The sequence below is a fragment of the Ahaetulla prasina genome, chromosome 13 (assembly GCF_028640845.1).
Source record: "Ahaetulla prasina isolate Xishuangbanna chromosome 13, ASM2864084v1, whole genome shotgun sequence".
NCBI lineage: Eukaryota > Metazoa > Chordata > Lepidosauria > Squamata > Colubridae > Ahaetulla > Ahaetulla prasina.
Window position 1 is genome coordinate 14,894,580 of NC_080551.1, and position 24,431 is coordinate 14,919,010.

At 42.4% G+C, this 24,431-nt stretch overlaps 1 protein-coding gene across 12 annotated transcripts in view; it reads left to right on the forward strand.

Annotated features, from left to right (window-relative positions):
* The window catches only part of ZFAND6 (zinc finger AN1-type containing 6), an 80,295-nt gene that overhangs the window by 43,655 nt on the left and 12,209 nt on the right, over positions 1 to 24,431 (forward strand). For 10 of the 12 annotated variants that reach the window (XM_058156199.1, XM_058156197.1, XM_058156206.1 and 7 more), the window contains 3 exons: positions 16,357 to 16,526; positions 19,621 to 19,729; positions 22,051 to 22,151. In XM_058156199.1, coding sequence (XP_058012182.1) covers positions 16,357 to 16,526; positions 19,621 to 19,729; positions 22,051 to 22,151 — 380 coding nt within the window. Of the gene's footprint in view, positions 1 to 2,864; positions 3,010 to 4,700; positions 4,851 to 16,356; positions 16,527 to 19,620; positions 19,730 to 22,050; positions 22,152 to 24,431 lie in introns of those variants that run through there. The other 2 variants (XM_058156200.1, XM_058156205.1) reach the window with 2 other exon arrangements.

A 24,431-nucleotide genomic window follows, 5' to 3' on the forward strand; every position in this document is an offset into this window, starting at 1 on the left:
CGAACAACCAAAGACCTATATACAAACACCGTGAAAACCTCAGAAAATATATATATATATATATATAGGTCTTTGTTGTTCGGGTTTTCTCCTGTGTAAAATTGGAGTGTCTTGGCGACGTTTGACGAAGTCTCATTCGTCATCTTCAGGCTTCAGCCGCGCTTCTGGGAGCAAGAAGCACGCTGAAGCCTGAAGATGACGAATGAGACTTCGTCAAACGCCGCCCACACACTCCAATTTTACACGGAGAAAACCCAACAACTAAAGACCTATATATATATATATATATATATATATATATTTGTTTTCTGAGGTTTTCACGGTGTTTGTTTAGAGTCTTTGTTGTTCGGGTTTTCTCCTGTGTAAAATTGGAAGTGTCTTGGCGGCGTTTGACGAAGTCTCATTCATCATCTTCAGGCTTCAGCTTCGTGCTTCTGGGAGCAAGAAGCAGCTGAAGCCTGAAGATGACGAATGAGACTTCGTCGAAACGTTGCCAAGACATTTCCAATTTTACACGGAGAAAACCCAACAACCAAAGACCTATATATATATATATATATATATATATATATATATATATATATATATATATATATATATATATATATATATATATATATATATATATATATATATATATATATATATCAATCATATTCATCATTATACATTAATTACGTTGAGGCCAGTTTCCAGAGGGGTCACTCTATCTGTCTATTGCAAAAAAATACAACAATGAATCTTGTGGCTGTTTAAAAAGCCAGCACGCTGATTATGGCATGTGCTTTCATTGTTATATCCTGGGAAAACTAGAGTCCTCTTCTGAGCTTAGCATTGTAGAAATCAACAGCTAATTGAAATTCCCAGGGGATCACCGCAGTTCGCATATGCCAGAAAGTAGGAGTTGGTTTTGGCTAAAACCGGCCTACAAATTAAAGGGTTTTTTTTCCCCTGTGAAGGTATTGTTAGAGTTGATCCAAAATTACACAAGTTCTACACCAAGGATACCCACTTGTGTACATTAGTTAAACAAATTAAGGCAGTATGCAGACATAATCTTACAGACAAATAGTCTTCAAAGAGCTAAGATGTTTCTTTTATTGAAATTTCATATCCCGCTGTACCCCAAGGGCCCCGAGCAGCTGACAGCAGTTTTCTAAATATTGACAGATGGTCCTTTGGAGGCTTACAATAGCAAAGCAAAATAGTCAAAAGAGCATAAAAGAACGCAATGCTAAACCTGTAAAACGTAGAATCCGTTAAGAAATGATAAGTTTTAAAAACTTGGAAGTATGTATTCCACTATCGGCCCCTAAAACTATAAAGACAGTGTTCCCCTGGCAACTGGAGTTTTCTTTGTCCTTGAAGACATTTCGCTTCTCATCCAAGAAGCTTCTTGAGTTCTGACTTTAGAACAGAAGAAGTTTCTTGGATGAGAAGCGAAACGTCTTCAAGGAAAAATGAGAAAATCCTTTTGAAAAAGCGCCTTTGGGACAACCATGACCTGGATGATTGACGATCTCTATAAAAATAAAGACAGTGCTGTTTGTCGAAGCACTGTAGTTTTAGCTGACCTTGGCTGGTTTGAAGTAGGGTCAGATCTGGCTGGCACTTAAATGGGAGACCGGGAAATTCCAGAATTAGAGGCTTAAATGGATGGTTGAAAAAAAATTTCTGGAAGGAGGCCCTAGGCTCTCCTATCTGAATGATTACTAAGAAAAGCCACATATCCATGTCCAGGTAGCCTTCAGATTCAAGGAGGATATTTTTATCAGTGAAATGCTCTTTTCTTTTAAAAATGTTAAAGACTTGAGTGAGGAGAACAGCTCAGTTCCAAATAGCAGTAGCAGCTAGACGTATATACCACTTCACAGTGCTTTACAGCCCTCTCTAAGCGGTTTACAGAGTCAGCCTATTTCCCCCAACAATCTGGGTCCTCATTTTACCCACCTCGGAAGGATGGAAGGCTGAGTCAACCTTGAGCTGGTCAGGATCGAACTGCTGGCAGTAGGCAGAGTTAGCTTGCAATAGCACTTAGCCTTGTATACTACTTATAGTGCTTTACATAGCAATATCATTAGCACTTAGACTTATATAATGTTTCCTATGATTATCATTAAGTGTTGTATCATTAAGTGTTAAATTGGTACCCTATGACTATCATTAAATGTTGTAAGTGTTGTACCTTGATGAAGGTATCTTTTCTTTTATGTGCACTGAGAGCATATGCACCAAGACAAATTCTTGTGTGTCCAATCACACTTGGCCAATAAAAATTCTATTCTATTCTATACTGCTTCATAGAGTTTTACAGCCCTCTCTAAGTGGTTTACAGAGTCACCCTCTTGCCCCCAACAATCTGACTCCTCATTTTACCCACCTCGGAAGGATGGAAGGCTGAGTCAACCTTGAGCCGGTCAGGACTGAACTGCTGGCAGTAGGCAGAGTTAGCTTGCAATAGCACTTAGCCCTTAGCCTTATATACCACTTTTAGTGCTTTACATAGCAATAGCATTAGCACTTAGCCTTATATACCACTTTATGGTGCTTTACAGCCCTCTTAAGTGATTTACAGAGTCAGCCTCTTGCCCCCAACCATCTGGCTCCTCATTTTACCCACCTCGGAAGGATGAGTCAACCTTGAGCCCGTCAGGATCAAACTCCAGACTGTGGTCAGAGTTAGCCTGCAATACTGCATCCTTACCACGGCATCACATGGCAGATGCGGTAACGATGATTTGTTTCGCTGAAACCACAGACAGCCATTGAGACTGAGTGTAGAGCACAGTTCAATTTCTGCTTAAATCCCTGTGGTTCTGTGCGTGGTCCGGAGGCTGTGCTTAGATCAGCTACTGACTTTTTTTCAGCTTCGCTTCCCACTTGTGAAATGGGGATCGTGACGATCGTCATTGCAGGATGGCAGAAGAGGGAAATAATGATTTGAAAGTCACTTTGCCTGCGGAGACTGCTGGAGATGGCGTTGGAAGAATTGCAAAAACGCTGCTACCAGTAAGCAGAGTAATGAGTCAGGCAGTTGCAACTCAGAATGTGCAAGAATACTGCCCGTGCATGAGTGGGTGGTCATAGTGCCCTGCATTGAAATTATATCCTTTAACATCTAGAGGTTTCCCCCAAGGTCTGCCACTCAGTTTTGTTTTGTTTTTTCCAAAGTTTGCTCATCAAAGGACCACGTTTTAAATTCTTAATAAGGAACCTCAACTTTTTAAGGATGAGGCCTTCCAAATTTTATTATTGGAATTTATTTATTTATTATTTATTTTATTTATCACATTTCTATACCGCTCTTCTCCGAAGACTCAGGGCGGTTTACAGCCAAGATAAAATCGCACAGAAACAAACGTTAAGAACATTATTAAAAATCTAATTCAAAATTGGCCCAATAATTTTAAAACTAATAAAATATAAAATAAACCCTAATTAGGCCAACCCTGCACGATGGAACAAGAAAGTCTTAAGCTCGCGCTTAAAGGTCCGGAGGTCAGGGAGTTGGCGTAGCCCCAGAGGTAACTCATTCCACAGGGCAGGAGCCCCCACAGAGAAGGCCCTCCCCCTGGAAGCCGCCAGTCAGCATTGTTTGGCTGACTGGCCCTGAGGAGGCCCTCCCTATGGGAGCGCACAGGTCGATGGGAGGCTATTGCCAGGGAGACTTGCATGTCTGCTTAATTGAAGGTGATTATAGTTTTTTAAGGGGCGCGGTGGCTGAGTGGCTAAGACGCTGAGCTTGTCAGTCAAAAGGTCACGGTGGCTGAGTGGCTAAGACGCTGAGCTTGTCAGTCAAAAGGACAGCAGTTCAGCGGTTTGAATCCCTAGCGCCGCGTAACGGGGTGAGCTCCTGTTAACTTGTCCCAGCTTCTGCCAACCTAGCCGTTCAAAAGCACGTAAAAAAAGGCAAGTAGAAAAATAGGGATCACCTTTGGTGGGAAAGTAACAGCGTTCCGTGCGCCTTTGATGCTTAGTCATGCCGGCCACATGACCATGGAGATGTCTTCGGACAGCTTTGAAACGGAGATGAGCACCGCCCCCTAGAGTCGAGAACGACTAGCACATATGTGCGAGGGGAACCTTTACCTTACAGTTTTTTATAGCTTCCCTTCCCAAACCTTATCACAGCATGTGATATAAAAGTTTCATAAACAGCCTGTAAGAAATAAAACAGAGCTGGACTCCACCGTTCCTTTGGAAACATCCTGTTCGGTAGCCTTAAAACGTTTTCTGCTAGAAGTCCATAACGTTACTAAAACCCCTTAGTGATATCATCAAGCTTCATCTGTTAAGAATCTCAAACCTGCTTTTAACGCATTCACGTGTTTTTTTTTTTAAATTTGGTGTGAGCAGCCCCCCCTTTTTTTTCTTACAATGTGTGTGGATGGAGAAAGGTGGCATTGCGGTTTCGTTTGCTTCTCGTATCGGCAGACCTTGCTTATCTTGTTTTTCCAGAATTTTGCACGCTTAGAAATGCAGAAGCAAACAGTCTCTTTGGCTGGTGTATTGCAAAAAAAAAGAAGAAGAAGAAGAAGGAGCGGATTCTTCTTCCACTCCCTTTGGCTTCCTAAGGTCTTGGACCGCCTTTGCTGTGAACATTTGAAATCTTGAACTTTGTGTACAGATCAAAGCGCAGGGATATTCTCGGAGTTGCTAGGAGAACGACCAGGCCCCTTGGAGTGTGGCTGTACTTCGCCAAAACAAATGCACAGGCTGAAATCAAGAGTTCCTTTGCTAGAACAAGGTGATGTCTAGATGGCTTTAAAAAGTGGGGACTATAGTGGTTAAGATGCTGGGCTTGTCCACTGGAAGGTTGGCTGTTCGAGACCTAAGCACCGTGTGACGGGGTGAGCTTCCATTCTTTTTTTTTATTGAAAAAGTTTTTACAAAAAAAAAGCTTTCCCCTCTACCCCTCCCCTCTCCCCTCCCTTCAAAACCCATCCTCCTCCCCCCCACCCCGACTTCCCAGAACAAACACAAGGTGTAGTTTAAAAATAAAACAAACATATGCTAAAAATTTTCCCTCCTAACTCGGTTATACTCCTGCAATTCCCATTAAATCCTAACCTCCCCCATAGCAATCAGAAATAATACATCCTAATCATTCAAAGGCAGTCTGATATCTCTTAGTCTGATATCTATTTTGGATATAGTCAATCCATTTTTTCCATTCCTTTAAGTATCTTTCTTGTGTATTGTCTTTCAAAAAGGCTGAGATTTTTGCCATCTCAGCCAAATTAACAACTTTCAATATCCATTCTTCTATTGTAGGTAATTCTTTTTTCTTCCAATACTGTCCTATCAGTAGTCTTGCCGCTGTTACTAAATTTAAAATCAATTTAGTCTCAATTACTGTACAGTCCGTGATAATTCCCAGTAGAAAAAATTGCGGTAGGAACTTTATCTTCTTTTTCAAAACATTTTATATAATCCACCAAATTCTTATCCAAAAAGCCTTAATATTCTTGCAAGTCCACCAAATATGAAAATATGTAGCGTCATTACAATTACATCTCCAACATTTTGCTTGCATATCTGGATACATACACGATAGTTTTCTTAGGATCTAAATGCCATCTATAAAACATTTTGTAAAAGTTTTCCATTAAATTCTGTGCCTGCGTAAATTTAACATTTCTAACCCAATTTTTTTTCCAAGTTTCCAACAATATTGGCTCTGTGAGCTTCCATTCTTGCCCCAGCTCCTGCCCACCTAGTATTGTGGTCTGCCAGTGGCCAGCAGAGCTGGCAGCAGATTTGGACTTGTCCTGGAGTCTGGGGAAGGCTCAGATGAGGGCTCTGCGTCGGAGGCAGAGAGGGGGCCAGGGCAATCTGATAGTTATGTGCTGCCTCCGGAGCCTCCAGAATCTGACATCAGTGAGGCAGAAGAACAGTGTGAGCCTGTTCCCAGTGTGCGCATGCGCAGAGCTGCCAGGAGGCAAGAACAGTTAAGACAAAAGGGGCGACTCGGGAGTAAGGCTTGGAGATGATTGGCCCCTCCCATAAGACATAAGAGAGGAGCAAACAGATGTGAGCCTTGGCAGGAAGCAATTTGTTCATTCTGGTCAGGTCAAATTCTGAAAAACTCTGTTTGACTGTGCTCCGTGTGGCCTTGCAAAATTAATTGGCAGTTAGGTCACTGGCAGTGTTTCAAGGAAGATAAAGGTGGGTGCTTATCAGCATTACCTTGAGAGACTGTGGCGAACATCTGTTGGACTCTTCACTGAATGTTTGTGAATTATTACGGACTGTGAATGACCATAATTCACAGCCGTTTAAATAAAAGAGAGTTTTTGGGGACTAAGCGTGTGATTTAAGCTTTCTTAGGGAGCCTAGGTCAGTAGGCTCCCTGCTCTACTGTTCATGCAGTTCCCTAATTCTTGTCTTGAAACTATGTCACTTAGTGACTGACATCATATCTTGTAATCATAAGGAATATTGTGTGTTCGTTATGAGAACAAGGCAAGGTGCGTTTGTGAACAGCCAGTATTGAGACCTATAAGAAGATAACAAGAAATTAAAAGGTAAAGGTTCCCCTCGCACATATGTACTAGTCGTTCCCGACTCTAGGGGGCGGTGCTCATCTCCGTTTCAAAGCCAAAGAGCCAGCACTGTCCGAAGACGTCTCCGTGGTCATGTGGCCGGCATGACTCAACGCCAAAGGCGCACGGAACGCTGTTACCTTCCCACCAAAGGTGGTCCCTATTTTTCTACTTTGCATTTTTTTACGTGCTTTCGAACGGCTAGGTTGGCAGAAGCTGGGACAAGGAACGGGAGCTCACCCCGTTACGCGGCACTTGGGATTCAAACCGCTGAACTGCCGACCTTTCGATCGACAAGCTCAGCATCTTAGCCACTGAGCCACCGCGTCGCACTCTCTTAAAATGTTCTGATGCCAAGTAGCTGGTAGAAACCAGGGAAGCCTGAGCCAATGAGTCATCAGGAAAGACCTGATTCTTCTATCCTGCAGTGGCATAAAAAGATCTCTGCCAACCGACTCCATCTTAAATTCAGAAAGTTAATCTTCCCTTGGGGATCAAAGTCTTCAGGTGGCCTGATTTAAGATTGTTGTCCCTCTCCCCCCCCCCCCATGGGTATCCCAGTGGCTGCATAAAACTGGTCCTTTCACATTGCTGTGTCAAATAATCTGGCCGCGATTGGAAAGAATAAATATGAACTATGCTACATAGCGTAAGGCCGGTCTGAAATGGTATCTTTGATAATGTCACAAAACCTAATCTTATGGCATCTGGGCTGATTTTCCTGGGCTGTGTTATTGTAGGCTGGAGATAGATAGGAAGGTCTCTCCATGGGAAGAATACTTTCCCATGGAAGATCAGCCACCGGAATGAGGATTTTATTTGGTTATGAATCATCCTGCATAATAAAAAGCTGTAAATGAGTCTAGGAAAAGTGTTTAGCATGGTGAATGTGGACAAACTTTGTGTTCTCTCTCTCGCTCTCTCTTGCTCTCTCTCTCTCTCCCTCCTTTCCTCCCTCCCTCCCTCCCTCCTCTTCTCTCTCTCTCTTTCTCCCTCCCTCCCTCCCTCCCTCCCTCCCTTCCTTTTCTCTCTCTCTTTCCCTTCCTCCCTCCTTCCTTCCCTCCCTCCCTCCCTTCTCGCTCTGTCTCTCTCCTTCCTTCCTCCTCCCTCCCTCTCCTTCTCTTTCTCTCTCTCTCCCTCCCCTTCCCTCCCTCTCTCCATCCATCCATCCATAGAAGCTCCTAACCAGAAAAGGGAGGCCAGGTTAAAAATAGTCATTAATGGAAACAATCTTTACAATGTATAAGGAGACAAAATAAATCACTAAAGTTTGTTACAATTTTTTGTTTTGTTTTGGTCTGACCTCTCTATTGAGGGTTGAAAAGCTTCCAGGATAGTTTTCTGTACTGCCAAGTTCACATGATACTACTCTCTTTTTGGTGAGTAGCCTTTTTAATTTGGCGTGACGCTTTGCAAATATGTTCCATGCAACTACGAATGTATGTATGTGTGTTTGCTTTGTTGGCTGCCCAGTTGCCAGGTCCTCAAGGCAGCTTACAGAAAGGGTGCAACACACATCATGATAGTGAACTACATAAATAAAATCATGAACCAGCCATGCTGAGGAGGACAGAACCCAAAGCACACAATGCTATGATGGGTTCATAAATACCCCTAGCCCAGTGCCTTTCCCAATATATACAGGTTCTTAAAACTTTCCTAAAGCGCTGTCTATATATCTGTCCATCTATCTACCGTATCTCTCTACCGTATCTGTTTGTCGATCGATCGATCGATCTATCAATCATCTGTCTCTCTAATCAATATCTATAGCTATCTGTTTATCTATATGTATATCATTTGTTTCTATATCATCTATAGCTGTCTATCTATTTGTCTATCTGTCTCATATCTACCATCTAACTATTATCTGTCTCTCTAATCAATACCTAAAGCTATCTGTTAATCATCTATCATCTGTCATCTCTATCTAATCTATATAGCTGTCTGTCTGTCTATCGTCTATCATCCGTCTAATCTATATAGCTGTTTATCGTCTGTCTCTATCATCTATCTATCTATCTATCTATCTATCTATCTATCTATCTATCTATCTATCTATCTATCTATCTATCATTACAATCTCTCTTTAATCAATAGATGTCTGTCTGTCTACTTATCTATCTACCTAAGTCAGGATGATAGACAAGACAGCCATAGATTCATAGATATATATAGGGAGTGGGAATATGCATGATATTCCAAAGGTTACGTCGTGCACAAAGTTTTCCTGTGATGCCTCTTTTGAGGTAGCCTCTTAAAGCTTTATTCAAACTTTAGCTTAGGGACAAACCTATGCATTATGGCAACTGTGCTGAGGACTCTTGATTAGGCTGGGTTTTTCCTTTACAAGGTGCAGTTTGCTCACAGTGGCTCCCTCTGAGCGATTAGCTGTGTGAAGTAGGTTTCTAGAAGCTCTAAAGCAGGGGTCCTCAAACTTGGCAGCTTTAAGACTTGTAGACTTCAACTCCCAGAATTCTCCAGCCAGCATAGCTATAGACATAAGTTATATCTGTAGATGTTTCTTCCGGAGAATACTGAAAAAATGCTAATAAACTGAATTCAGCAGGATCTTTTTGTGTCTTAGATTTAGACTCCAACCTTGGCAAGTATTACTGTGATTGCACTCTCAGAATTAAGCCCAAATGTTTCTAGAAAACCTAATTTCCAAAGCATAAAATTGCACTGAATTGCATTCCCGTGCTTCCATAGAACACATTCTTATGCAAACTGTTATTTGTTCCTGGGTGAATCCAAAATTTAAGAACATTTGGGCAAAAACTCAGAGTGCTAAGTTACAAAATTAGTTTGCCCCTAAAAAAATGGAATTTAATTTACTCCTTAACTACAGTCTGGCAAATGAGTTTTACATTTTTCTAGTTTTACGGTATCAGGAAGCGAATTTTTTTCCTCTGTTCCTACTGTCCCTTTTACTACAGTAGTAGCTGCTCTGCTACTTAGTCTGACGTGGCATCTTGCCGGTTTTTTTTTTCTTTCGTTCTGCCGATGACTAATTTGACGTTTTGCCGACTCATGTGAAACCTTTGACCTAGTTGGACTTACTTGATGTCACCAAGTTATTGTAGAACTTCCTTTTCCCTGCTTATCTTAATATTGTTTTTATTTGTAGAAGTGGTATCTTTCTTCACCATTAAGTAGTCTATGAGTCGGTCCAAGTCTTATCAATATCCATAATTAAGTATTGGATGGATCCTGTTTACCAGATGATTGATCTTGGAATAAATCCATATTGCGTGATTTAAATGGTCGTTCATCCTTGGATTTTTATACCGTGCTTTAAAAGTTAATATTAAAGGTTAATTTACCCTTATGGAAATAAGTCTACTTATTTGGTGTGATTGCTAGCAGGAAGCCTTTGTTCGCGCCGGACTGGCATAGGATTTTAATAGGATTTTAATTAGTTTTAATGTTTTAATATTTTATAATTCGGGGTTTTATTTTTAGTGTTTTAATTCGGCCATTTGTATAATAAGTTTTTTAATTATGGTTTTATGTGTATATTTTATGTGTACCTTGATGAACGTATCTTTTCTTTTATGTACACTGAGAGCATATGCACCAAGACAAATTCCTTGTGTGTCCAATCACACTTGGCCAATAAAATTCTATTCTATTCTATTCTATTCTATTCTATATTGCTGTTGTTTTATTATGGCTGTAAACTGCCCTGAGTCCTTCGGGAGAAGGGCGGTATAAAAATTTAATAAATAATATAATAATAATAACTTAGAATGACTTGAAACAAGCAAATCATCATGATGACTAAGCAATATTTTAAGCATTCTTTTTTTTTTGAATGAAAATTATAGATTCATTTAATCATCTTTTTTCTTGTACTGGTTTGGTCCATATTAAAAGCTTGGTTTTGTTTTTATTAATCTTAGGAGATCAGGGGAACTTGGGATAAAGTTGCCATTATAGTTTTTTGTTTGCTTTTAGTGTATCTTCTTGGGTCATTCGGTTTTTTTCCGTTTTTGTTTTTGTGCACGGCAAACTGTTCGTGTCTGTTTATGTTTTAGGTTAATCTTAACGTTTGCTTGAAAACGTGTTAATGAGAACCATCTGTTAAAAACAAATGGCGATTTATGCAGTTGACTTGGTATCTGGGTGGCTATTCGGTCTTTTGTTTGTTTGCTTGTTTCTCCATTAATGTATTAATCGATAAGCATTATTTTAACCTAGCTGTAAACTCAAATAGCTGTCAGTTTTCCTCCCCAGCGTTGTTCCTCCACAAACACTGCCATGTCAGGAAGTGTTTTTTCTCACGCTAGTTAAATGAGAATGTGAAAATCAAAGAACTTCATGAGACCTTCATATGTTCTTGTTTTGCTATCTAGAAATATTGTAGAGGTGAGGATGTAGATCAATTGAACATTGAAACACACTGCTTTCTTATTTGGTAAAGGTTCTTTTTTTAAACAATGGATATATTGCAGCTTTTGGATATCTTAGAATAATATCACAGAGGTTGGTAAGGAGGCAGGTCTGTATATAATTGTGAGCCATATCATACTTCCTTTGATGTTCATCAAGTTTCCCGCCCCATCTGGAATTTTAAGGAGATTTTTTTTTCTTATTAACTCTTGGTCACTGCATGGACATGGCTCCTGCTACTAATATGGAAGCAGCTTGTCATTTCTTTCAGGTTTTACTAACTCCCAGGCAGTCCCTAAATTAGAAAATGTCCAGATTAAGGTCTGTGCAGATTCTCAAGTCATCCAGGTCACGGTTGTCTCAAAGGTGCTTTTTCAAAAGGCGACTGGACTTTGTTTTTCTTTGAAGACATTTCACTTCTCATCCAGGAAGCTTCTTCAGTTCTGAAGGAGGATTTTTTTACCCAGGTTTTACCTAAGGATTAAGGATGGACTGCTGATTACTGAAAGTGGTGAACAGCATTGTCTTTTCTCGAGCCAATGAAGCATTGAAGCTGCACAGTGCTTTCAGGAACCTTCAGAAGCCAAGCATTTTTAATATACAATTGTACCTTGGTGCTGAAAAAAATGACTTATGTCCGTTTTTCAGACTTACAACCCTTGTAGCATCCCTAGGGTCATATGATCAAAATTCCATCACTTGGCAAGTGACTCATGTTATGATGGTTGCAGTGACTTAGGACCATTTTACACACTTAACGACCCTTGTAGCATGCCCATGGTCAAAATTTGGATGCTTGGCAATTGACTCGTATTTATGACAGTGGCAGAGTCATAAGGAAAGTCGACAGGGAAGACAGATTCACTTAAACAACCGTGTTACTAACTTAACAGTTACAGTGATTCACTTAACAACTGTGGCAAGAAAGCTCGTGAAATGGAGCAAAATTACCGTATTTTTTTGGACCCACCTTTCCCCCCCCCCAAAAAAAAGGGTGAAAATCTGGGTGCGTCTTATACTCCGAATGTAGCCCCACCCAGCTTATCAAAAGGAGGTTTCAGAGGCTGAAAGAAGCTTCAGAAAAAAAGCCTCCAAACAGAGCTTCAGAAAAAAAGCCTCCAAACAGAGCTTCAGAAAAAAAGCCCCCAAACAGAACTTCAGAGGCTTTTTTTCTGAAGTTTTGGAGCCTTTCAGAGGTAGAAAAAAGTTTTTTCTGAAACAGAGTTTCATAGGCAGAAAAAAAAAGCCAAAAAAAAAGCAAGGCATAGAGCTCACAACCAAGGAACCTGTTGCTAAAATTCACCTCTGGGAACAGCTGATTGGGGGTATTCTGGGAGGCCCATCTACCTGCCAATCAGCTTTTTTCTTATTTTCTTCCCCAAAAACTAAGGTGTGTCTTATACTCCGAAAAATACGGTAATTTAACAATTGTCTCGCTTAGCAACAGGAATTTTGGGCTCAGTTGTGGTCATAAATAGAGGACTATTTGTTTCTTAACTTCCAAATCTGGTATCTAGATATGTATAAGTACATCTGTAGTTTTCTAAGTGGTTTTCTATTTTTTCTTCAATAATGTTCGTCCAGCTTCCCAGGCTTGGTGCCACACAGCTTCTCTGGAAATTTCTATTGGAGTCCCATCCAAGTGTTGATTAGGCCTTTAACAGATGAGCAGAATTGAAAGGGACCTTGTAGGTCATCTAGTCCAGCCTCCACTCACCCAAGCAGTAGACCCTACACCATTTCCGACAAATAGGCAGTCCAGTCTCTTCTTGAAAGCCTCCAGGGATGAAGCTCCCAAAACTTCCGAAAGCAACTCCTGTTCCATTGATTGATTGCTGCCACTGTCAGAAAGTTCCTCCTTATTTCTAGGTTGAATCTCTCCTTGTTCAGTTTCCATCCATTGTTCCTTGTCTGGCCTTCAGGAGTTTTGGAAAATAGCTTGATCCCCCTCTTCTCTGTGGCAGCCCCTCAAATATTGGAAGACTGCTATCCTGTCTCCCCTGGTCCTTCTCTTCACTAGGCTAGCCGTGCCCAGTCCCTGCAACTGTTCTTCCTAATCCAGTATAATGTTCAAGTCCAAACAAGGTCAACTAGATAGATGTGAGGTTAGGGTTACCGCGATCCTTTGTGATAAGTCAGGCTGAAAGAACATTTAAGTCAGAATTATCACCAACGATTTTTGAGCAAGGATTTGACCCTGTTCTCACAGAGACTGTGACAGGTAGGCCTTGACTTGATGATGATGATGATGATGATGATGATGATGTTCGTCTATCGTTTTTGAAGAGGACCTTGACATCTAGAAGGTAGTGGACTGTCCCCGGTATCTCCGCAGGTGGCTGGTAAAGCAAATACCGGAATATTCTGCTACATGTCGGGTAGACATGTGTGGGCACCACTATTGCAGCATTTGCAGCTCTGGCTTTGCAGAGTGCGCGCTTCTCTTGTGCTATGGTTGTCAGTCTGTCTTCGAACGTCTGGAAGCCTTGGTGGATCAGCGTGCGCACCATGTCGATTGATCTTGTGCCAGGGTTTTCCAGGAGGAGGTGTCAGGATCCAGAGGCTCGAAGGAGGCGTTTAACGTGTCTTTGTATCGCTTCCTTTGTTCCCACGTACGATCGCTTTCCCTGAGACAGCTCACCATAGAGAAGCTGTTTGGGGATGCGATGGTCTGGCACCCTTGCAATATGGCCTGCCCAGCATGTCCGGGCTTCCATCAGCAGGGTGTGAACTGATGACAGGCCTGCTCTGGAGAGGACTTCTGTGTCTGGAACCTTGTCCTGCCACCAGATCCTCAGAAGACTGCGGAGGCAGGTCATGTGGAAGTGGTTCAGTTGCCTAGCGCAAGGGTGTCCAACCTTGGCAACTTTAAGACTTGTGGACTTCAGCTCCCAGAATTCCTCAGCCAGCTTTGCTTTGCTGGCTGAGGAATTCTGGAAGTTGAAGTCCACAAGTCTTAAAGTTGCCAAGGTTGGAAAACCCTTGGCCTAGCGTCAGGGGTGGAATTCAATTTTTTTTTACTACTGATTCTGTGGGCATGGCTTGGTGTAGCTTGGTGGGTGTGGCAGGGGAAGAGTACTGAAAAATCCCCATTCCCTCCCCACTCCTGGCAGAAGGATATTGCAGAATCTCCATTCCCATCCCACTCTGGGCCCAGTCAGAGGTGATATTTGCAGGTTCTCTGAACTACTCAAAATTTCCGCTACCAGTTCGCCAGAACCTGTCAGAACCTGCTGAATAGCACCCCTGCTTAAGGTGCCTCCTACGGTCCAAGTCTCCCTGGCATACATCAGGCTAGTTAGCACTACTGCTCAGTAGACTTTGAGCTTTGTAGCAAGGCTTATTCCACGGGCGGTCCCATGCTTGACTTATGACAACAATGGAGGCCAAGATTTCTGTGGCTAAACAAGGTGAATTAAATGCATTCTGCTCCATTTTACAGCCTTTCTTGCCCATAGTTGTGAAGCACATCACTGCACCCGTTCAATTAGTAACACGGTTGTGTCAGTGGGCTTCCCCATTGACTTCGCTTGTCAGAAGTTGCAAAAGGTTGCAAAAGGGCCTCTGGTGGCTCCGACTGCTAAGACAGTTGTTATTAACAGCAGCTGCTTGCAATTACTGCAGGTTCAAGCCCCACCAGGCCCAAGGTTGACTCAGCCTTCCATCCTTTATAAGGTAGGTAAAATGAGGACCCAGATTGTTGGGGGCAATAAGTTGACTTTGTATATAATATACAAATGGATGAAGACTATTGCTTGACATAGTGTAAGCTGCCCTGTGTCTTCGGAGCAGGGCAGGATATAAATGCAAATTTAAAAAAAAAGGGGGGGGATCAAGACCATCACTGCTGGAAAACTGCAACCATCATAAATATGAGCAGTTGCAAAGCGTCTGAATTTCGATCACATGACTGTGGGGATGCTGCAATGGTCATAAGTGTGAAAAACAGTTATAAGTCACTTTTTCTTTCCCAGGCTGGGCAAAATAGCTTCTGAGCAGATGAACAGCCATCAGAAATTTGAAGTAACTTCTCTATCTCCATCCCACCTGTTCTGACCTAGGCTTCCTGATACAGTAAAAGTCCCAAAGAGTCCCAAAAATCCTCTTTATTTTCAACGGCTGTGAATTTTGCTGATTCAGAGCCTGTTCATTCTCAATCTGTTCATTCACAGATGAGTCCAAAATAATTGTAAAGAGTCTGCCACAGTTCCTCGGGATAAGGCTGATAAACACCCACCTTTATCTCCCTTGACACGCTGCCAAAGACCTAATTGGCAACTAACTTTGCAAGGCCACATGGAACATAGAGTCAGCACAGAGCTGTAGTCTTGAAACCGGCCAGCACGAACAACAGTTGCTCACTGCAAAGGCCCACATGCCTTTGCTCCTCCTTAATGGGAGGGGCCAATCATCTCTAAGCCTTACTCCTGAGTTGCCCCTTTTGTCTTAACTGTTCTTGTCTTCTGGCAGCTCTGCGCATGCATGCACTGGGAACAGGCTCTCCCTATTCTTCTGCCTCGCTGATGTCCGACTCTGGAGGCTCCGGAGGCAGCACATAACTCCCAGATGGTCCTGGCCCCCTCTCTTCTCTGACGCAGAGCCCTCATCCAAGCCTTCCTCAGACTCCAGGATTGGCCCATGTTCCTCCCCAGCCTCCTCACTGTCCGACTCTGCTGCCAGCTCTGCAGGCCACTGGCAGACCACAATCCCACCAAAGCCTGTTTTTCCTTAACAATAAGAAACGAATCCAGAATCATTTTGCTATCTAACGACCTGAAGTTGTTCTTCAGTTAGTGAAGCTGTTTGATTGACTTTTCATTACTGCTAAATTCAAAGAATAGAAAGAAAATAATCCTTTTAACACCTGGGGAAAAGCGCAGATAATGTCTTTGGAGCCATTAGTCTGATTGATGAGTCTCAAGATTCATCCTCCAGCTAGGAGAAATGGAGATCTAGTCGAACCTGTACTGAATCCGGTTTTTCTTGTTACACCATTCTCTTTCTGCTCTTTCTTCCTGTTTTGGTACATTTGGTAAGATGGAAACCCGTTTCTTCTGTGGTTCTTACTGGTTTTGCACCAGTTACTCCAGTTTCAGAATGTTGATCTTCAGGGTATGCTTTTGATATGTAAGACAAGGGATTCAGAAGTATCCCATGATCTTGCTTGCCTACCTTTAGATGAAGTGTTTGAAAGCAGATAACCCCTGGTTTATTCATCCATGCCAAAGCTGGTTGTATAAACTTTTTGTCAGTCTCCATGGAAGGAATATGTCATTCTAACCTCTTGGTGTAAAAAAAAAAATGGCCAATTTGTTGAATATGGACGGAGCTGGGCTATTTGGAGATCCTATTTAGCAGTTTGAAAAGACTGAAGTTTTCCCGTACTTGCTGAAATCATTCATCCCTTGTTTCTCAGGTCGCGAGAAAATATTATGGCTCAAGAAACTAATCATAGCCAAGTGCCTATGCTATGTTCAACTGGATGTGGATTTTATGGAAACCCTCGTACAAACGGCATGTGTTCAGTCTGCTACAAAGAACACCTTCAACGGCAGAATGGTAGTAATGGTAGAATTAGCCCATCAGGTAAGTGTGATACCGCAAAGGGCCCTAAATTGATGTGTTGTTTCTTTCCTAGAGGCAGAATTTGGGGGCAAAGTGAAATACAGATCAGACCCATCAACCAACCAACCTTTGGACAAGGTGAAACTGTCCTTAGAGGTTAGAAGAAGGGGGAAATGTTAAGGATAAAGGCTCTCCAATTTGTGCTCAGCCTTCCCTTGATGGAAAAGTTCAACCAAATGGATTAGGGGGCTAGAATAATTGGTTTCTGCTTATATGGCTTATTCTGGGTTGTCTTCAGTCTCCCAAGAAAACTCAGCACTGGCCACATCATCTTTGGAATTCTGGAGGTGATGTCTTTGCATCAGAAAGTTGCCCAGTTGTTTTTGCATTGGGATGTTGCTCTCTATATCAAAAGGAGGGTAAGAAATGATACAGAATGACATCACAGAGTTACTGTAGATAAATGTATGGATGATAATGGATAAAATAATTAATTGTTCCCCCTTATGTTGGGATTCTATTGTGTCAGAGCATTTGCAGCGTGACTACTTTTAGGAGACAACCCAGGAACAAAACACAGCACATAGAGACTTAGACATTTAACACTGGTTTATATACAAGACATATACAGAAATATTCATGGTTGGTAAATCCCTGACAAGCAATCAAACTTCTTCTTAACTCTACACGGAGAACTCAGCAATGAATTCGGGACACAAGGAGAGAGAATACGCCCTCTCCTGGCTGAAATTTTTAAACACCTCTTAAAGGGGTAAAAGACTTGTGTGGACCCCTTCAGAGTCTTAAACTGGCTATACCAGTGCTGATTCATTCTCATTGCATCAGCCTTACATTTCATCAGCTTCACAATTGTATTAGCCTTATATTGGCTGGTCAGCTTTAAATCATCATTATGCTGACATATCGGAATTAAGTCAATTCTGTTAAAGAGATGCCCTTTTTTTAGTCCTCATACCTCCATGAAAACAACTATCTTGTAGTGGTTAGCGTGTTGGCATTGGAGCAGAAGATCCAGATTCAAATCCATCCTCGGCCATGGAACATTTTGCTCAATGACCTCGATGACCTTTTCATGGAAACTGAAGAGTTCCCCCCCCCCCCACAGGGAGGCATATAAGTGGAAACCAACTGCTCTGCAGGTGTGCTGTGGGGAACGGGAGAAAGGGAAGCTTGTGTCCTACTCTGAGTTCTTGAAGAACATGTTAAATCTAATAAAATGAAAATTGTTGACTTCTGGAACTGTTTGGATGGCCACTAGCCTAGATGGTTTTGAAAGGGAGTAGAGATATTAATGGAAAAAAGTGATATTAATGATCTTTGTTGGCCAGTGTGCATCCTCCTACAGACAACATCCTTGGAAAATAGTTCCAGGGAAACAATTTGGAGTCATCCCATTCTTCTACTCTGCTCCAAACTTCCCAAATGCATCTGGTGGGGTTTCCCCGTGCTACAAAATAGTAGAGCTTTGGATTGGTCCAGTTAAGGTCCTAAGAGGTCCAGAACCTCTTAGGTTCTTAGATGTCTCTTCTACTTGCCTGTTGTCATTCTCCTGTGAGCAGGGTTGAAGCCTCTGATTCAGCTTGTGCTGAGTTTAGCTTCTGTAAATGAAGGGAAGGCACCATCTCACCCATAGATAGCTACCTAATATCCTGGGGCAGGTTGGGGTTTTCGCTTCACTGTATGTAGAAAATGGAACTGGTGGACAGCCTGCTTCTTGCTTTTCATCAGAAGCCACGGAAAGCAGGAACAAGAGAATACGCAACTGAGATTAATTGTGTGGGTCCTCCAGTCTGAACATCTAGGATATGATTCAGCTTCAAATGTGGCCTTCTGTGCAAATCGTATTGCCACGGCCTTTTCAGTATAATTGAAGCCTGATTTCTCTGGCTTGTTTATGTTAACCCAACTCTGATCAGTGTGCCTTTGTCAGCACAAGCTTGCACGACTTGGCTGGAAAAAGGGAGGCATAAATAACACGAGGAAAGGAAGAACCGGTGATACTCCGTTGACAGCTGCAGTGAAGTCAACACTGAAATTGCAGATGTTCTCATTACAGGGGTAGTTGACTTGCCAAGTTCCGGGTTGTTGCTTAAGTTAACCACAGCATAGGAGTCTAGCATGGCAGAGCAGCTAATGTATTTCAGCGATTTGCTTTTCGTCAAGACAAATTGTGGCTGAAGGAGGGTGGCTGATCTTCCCATCCTCCGGGTTAGGAACTTTCTCTCCTCCCCAAAACAAAAAACAAAAACCAACCACAAAAACTTTCACCTTCTACAAAAATGATGGAAACCTTTTGGGAAAAGCGTATTTTTGTGGTTTGATGGCTAATAACACCACCTTTTTTTTGGAGTTTCAAGATAACCGTATTCCACTGCTGGAATGGCCTGGGAATAGCCCAAACCTTCACCCAACTGAAAATCTATGGAGCCGACTAAAGAAACTTGTTAGTCAGAAGCGACCCAGCAATAAAACCCAGTTAATAGAAGCAATCCTTCAATCTTGGTTTCACATTATAGCAGTTGCAGAACTAAAAGACTTGGTTTGCTCCATGAGAAGACGTTGTAAGGCCTTAATTCATGGTAAAGGTTACCCAACTAAATATTAACTGACACGGTGATCATTTTTTATATCTCGTTTTTTCTACGTGTTTCCCTTTTCTTCTTTATACTGTAACTGCTATTCTAATAGCAGATCCGTCATAAAAGTTATTGCATTACATTCTTGATTAAATTATCTTCCCATTGATATCTAATTTGATGGTACTACTCCAAAAAAAAAAAAAAAGTGGTGTTATCAGCTAGTTTTAGAAAATACACTTTTCCCAAAAGGTTTCCACAATTTTGGCCCCTACTCTAGCTACCTCTTTGAAATGCAGCCTGGGTTGGTCTGCTGCTAATCAGAATAGATTTGTCTTGCCAAAAAATATTGGCATCTTAATTTGATGGACTTTGGAATGGGTAACATTGCCCAATCTACTACAGTTTGAAACTTTTGCAAGCCACTCCACCGACTTCAAGAAGAGAGGTAATGTTGACAGTGAGCAGAATCTTGACATAATGAAAGGCTGTTTTGACATGAGTGTCTCTTCCTCTAGCAACTTCAGTTAATAGCCTAAATGAATCTTTACCAGTTCAATGCACTGACGGCAGCATTCAGGACTCTTCAACTCTAGATTCTACACCTGTACCAGCTACACAGCAAAGGTAATATTACTGTGATGCTGCTAGAAATTTGTTGAATGTTTTTTGTTGGAGGTCCGATCTGCGAACTACGTGGTCCAGGATGATTTTCCTGTTTATTAACTGGTCCCGATAGACTCTCGCTTCCCTGTATAGTTTTAGGATGTCTGCTATCCAGAATCGCTTGTTGGGGTGGGTGGCTATGGAAATCAGATAACAATAGCACTTAGACTTATATACCGCTTCATAGTGCTTTTCATAGCAGTAGCACTTAGACTTATATACCGCTTTACAGTGCTTTTACAGCCCTCTCTAAGCGGTTTACAGAGTCAGCACATTGCCCCCAACCGTCTGGCTCCTCATTTGACCCACCTCCGAAGGATGGAAGGCTGAGTCAACCTTGAGCCTGGTGAGATTTGAACTGCCAAATTGCAGGCAGCCGGCAGTCAGCAGAAGTAGCCTGCAGTACCGCACTCTGACCACTCTGCCACCGTGGCTCATCGTATAAATATTATTAACATAGGAGTATTATTAAAGCAGGAGTGGGGTAGTTCTTACTCTACCTGCCCATAACGTTTAATAAGGACTAAGCAATTGGGCAGTATAATGCTTTGAACTTTAGTCGGGATGATTTGCTTTGCAAAGTCAATTTGGGGTAGGAATTAAGGTGCTGGATAGAAAGTGGGAGACAATGACTTTTAGGCCTCCCTTAGGCATGAAAGCCAGCTGGGTAACCTTAGACCAGCCAACCTAACCCAACTCACAGGGAGGTTATACGGAAATGAAGACAAGTATGTACACCACCTTGAGCTGTACAAAATAAAAGGTGGGATATTTATTTATTTATTTATTTATTTATTTATTTATTTATTTAGATTTTTATACCGCCCTTCTCCCGAAGGACTCAGGGTGGTGAACAGCCAAATAAAAACAACTAGTACATAAATAAGCTTAAAAACATATTAAAAACTAATATAAACTGGCCAAATTTAAAATTAACACTAAAATAGACAGTCCTAAAACCCCACTTAAAATTCCCTCAAGCTAGCCCTGCACGGTGGAATAGAAAAGTCTTGAGCTCGCGTTTAAAAGACCGGAGGTTGGGGAGTTGACGCAGCCCCGGAGGCAGCTCATTCCATAGGGCTAGAGCCCCCACAGAGAAGGCCCTCCCCCTGTGGGCCGCCAGTCGACATTGTTTGACTGACGGCACCCTGAGGAGACCCTCCCTATGGGAGCGCACGGGTCGATGGGAGGCTATAGGCGGCAGTAGGCGGTCCCGAAGGTAACTCGGTCCTGTGCCATGGAAATATAAATCTAATGATAAAAAAAATATGTACAGCCTCTCTCTGGGGAAGCAGCCAGATCTGTTTCTTCTTTATTAAAAAAATGTAGCAAATTTACAAACCATCCAACTCCCAGCAATTCTGGACATCTTCACCCAAGCATTTTGCTGATTCCTGGGAAGGATCAGGTGAAGCTTTGCACCTAAAAAAACCCCTTGTGGTTGATACCTTAGCTTTCTTTATATCCTTTTAATATGCACGGTAGCAACAGCACTTAGACTTATATACCACTCCATAGTGCTTTTACAGCCCTCTCTAAGCAGTTTACAAAGTCAGCATATTTGCCCCCAACCATCTGGGTCCTCATTTTACCGTCCTCAGAAGGGCGGAAGGCTGACTCAACCTTGAGCTTGTCACGATCGAACTCCAGGCTGTGGGCAGAGTTTGCCCGCAATACTGCATTCTAACCACTGGGCCACCAGGGCTCCTGCAGACCCGAAAGAGGGGTGGGGGGGCTGTAGCCCTCTTTCTCCTACCTTCACAATCACAACTACAACCTTCTGTGAAGGAAGCTAGATTGAAACACTGGCTGGTTTGGTGAACTTCACGGTTGAGGAGGGGTTTGAATTGCAGTCCCTGTGATGCATAACCTCAAAAAAAAAACAACCCACCTGCATACACTTTTAATAAACCATTGAAATTATAGATCTTAGTAGATTTCTCTGGGTGTTTTCCTAAATGGGACAACATGCCACAGCCAACTCGCCGCAGCCAACTCACCACGGGACAATTTAACCACTCTATTGAATTATTATTTAAAACAAATAAATAAACATTTTAATTTTCGACATTCACATTTCATTCTCTCCCTCCTTTTGCATCCGTCCTTTAAAGATTCAATTCCACTATTTCTTTGATATCCGTGTAATTGTTGTTCTGCAGCGAGTTGTACTGCGGTGAGTTGGCCATGGGGAGTTTGGCCGTTGTGAATTGCCACAGACCCTTTTCCTACGTAGCGGAAAATGGCCGCGGTTTCTAAAGCAGACTTTTCTTCTCTCCCAGCCCCGTTTCCAGCCCATCGTCTCTCTTAGCAGAATCTGTGGCAACATGTGAAGTCGAAAGTTCAGACATCATGGATAAACCTCAAGGAGAAGACGTACAAGGTTAGCACGGAGGGGGGCCTTGGAATGCCTTTGGCTTCTCTTTTCATTTTTAGTATATATATTTTTGTTGTTGTTGTCGTGGTGGTGCGTTTCTTCCTCGTTCAGTCGCACCCTTTGCCCCAAAGGCAACAAAAGGAAAAGTTTGTTTGCTTGCGATCGGATGAGTCCGCTTGTTCAAAAGCTGCCACCAGCAGAACTGAACGAAGGTGCAGGATTGCAGGTTGACTCAGAGTTGTGGTAAGGAATGTCCTTCTGCAATTGCCATAATAGTGCTCTGTTCCAGGGGATCCCAGCTCCTCGGCCACCGCCCGTGACCAGGTTGTGGCCTGTTCAAAATTGGACCGCATGAGTGGTTGGCCAGAGTGCACGCAGTTCAACTTGTGTAAACAGTGTGGGCTTGGCAGGCACTCACTCGCATGCGTGCCGGCCCGCCACTCACACAAAGGCTGCGTGCGCACACGTACATGCGTGCCGGCCCTCTGCTCATGCAGCTCAATTCCTCTCTCCCACCCACCCCCAAGCCAGATCGCCAAGCCACAAAGGTGTGGAATTGCTGCTCTGTACTTAAAGAGCGTTTGAGCATCCTTCTGGTTTTAGTCCCAGAAGGTAATATTATTGGATCTGGGTTGTTTTTAGTGTTGTTCTTCCCCCATCACCCCACCGGAGTAATTCTCTATTGGCAGAATGTGACACTGGTTACCCATGGAGTTATAGTAACAAAAAGTAAATTGCAGCATTTGAACCCCTTTGGTCTAGTGATTAAGGGACCAGTCTACAAAGTGTGCAAACCGTGAGTTCTAGTCTCGCTTTAGCCATTAAAGCCAGCTGGGTCGCTTTGAGCCAGTTATTCTCTCTCAGTCCAACTGATCTCACAGAGATTGTGTTATTGTGGGGAAAATAGGAGGAGGGAGTGTTGGATATGTTCGGTACCTTGAGTTATTTCAAGAGGGAAGGAAGGGAGGGAGGGAAGGAGGGAGGGAGTGATGCTGTGGAAGAAAGGGAGGAAGGGAAGGAAGGAAGGGAGAGATGCTGTGGAAGAAAGGGATGGAGGAAGGAAGGAAAGAAGGAAGGAAGGGAGAGATGCTGTGGAAGAAAGGGAGGAAGGGAGGAAGGAATTTTTGGGAGGAATGAACAGGCTTTGTGACCAAAAGCAACGTATGTTTAGATTTTGCCAAAGTTAATAGTTGGACAACTACTTCTGATCAGGGGTTGATGGCCTAGACTCGGTCGTCTTCTGGTGGCTTTAGTATGATGACCACATATATCCTTCATTATAAAGGAGAGTCCTTTATTTCAGAAAGCTAAAGTCCTTTAGACTGATTTACTTTTGAAAAGCTCACTTTTTTCCTTTTATTTTTCGTCATTTAACTTTTGGAATACAGATGCTGTCACTTCATGAGCAATCTTTTTTTGCAGAAATCTCTTTCAGTACTTGCTTCTTTTTATACCTTATAGGAAAATTTTGATGCTCCAATATTCGTAATTCATGGAAACTGATTTAGGAAAAGAGCATATTTTTATGAAGACAGAATGCTTGGAGCTCTCTGCCTTCCCATTAGGTGGGATAGTCGGTAGGACGGTTTGGCAATGTCAAAGGGAAATGATCACTTTCATCTCAAATGAAGCCATGTTTTCTTGGGCCATCAAGAAAAGGGGGGGAGGGGAAAATGTCCAAATTGGAGGTTTCCCAACATCTGTAGGGAACAGCTGATGCAGGAAAGACGGCATACATAAGACAGGCAAGAGAGACATCTTTGACCCTTCCAAGTTTTTTCTTGTGGATTCTTATGAAAGGATGTGCTCCATCTAGGATGTGCTCCATTTAGGCAGCAAACAGTGTGTCCACAGCTGACACAGTGTATGTAAGCATCCCAATGAAGTGATGGAGTCCATGTGGAATATTTGCTACCTGGAACCACTTTGTAGAACGTCTTGTTAGTTTAAAACGTTGATCAACAGGATCAGATCTGAACAATTCTTGGATAGGACATAGCCAGAAAACTTTAGGATTGTAAGCTAGATTGGACAGTTGATCAACATGGTAGAAGAAGACAGTGCCCAACCACATGGACATGGTTACGTGCTTTGGGGTCCATTGCGGTTGGGTGGCTAATAAATTCAAATAAATAAATAATTACTAGGAATCAACCTTTGACTCAAAGGTTGATCTTGTATATCTTGTTTGTTAACAGTTTCAGTCTAGCTTTGATGTGTTGAGTAGGCAGGTGTCAGGGTTCCAAGTAGAACCCCCAATGAAAGAAGACTCCGAGGCTTGAAGTT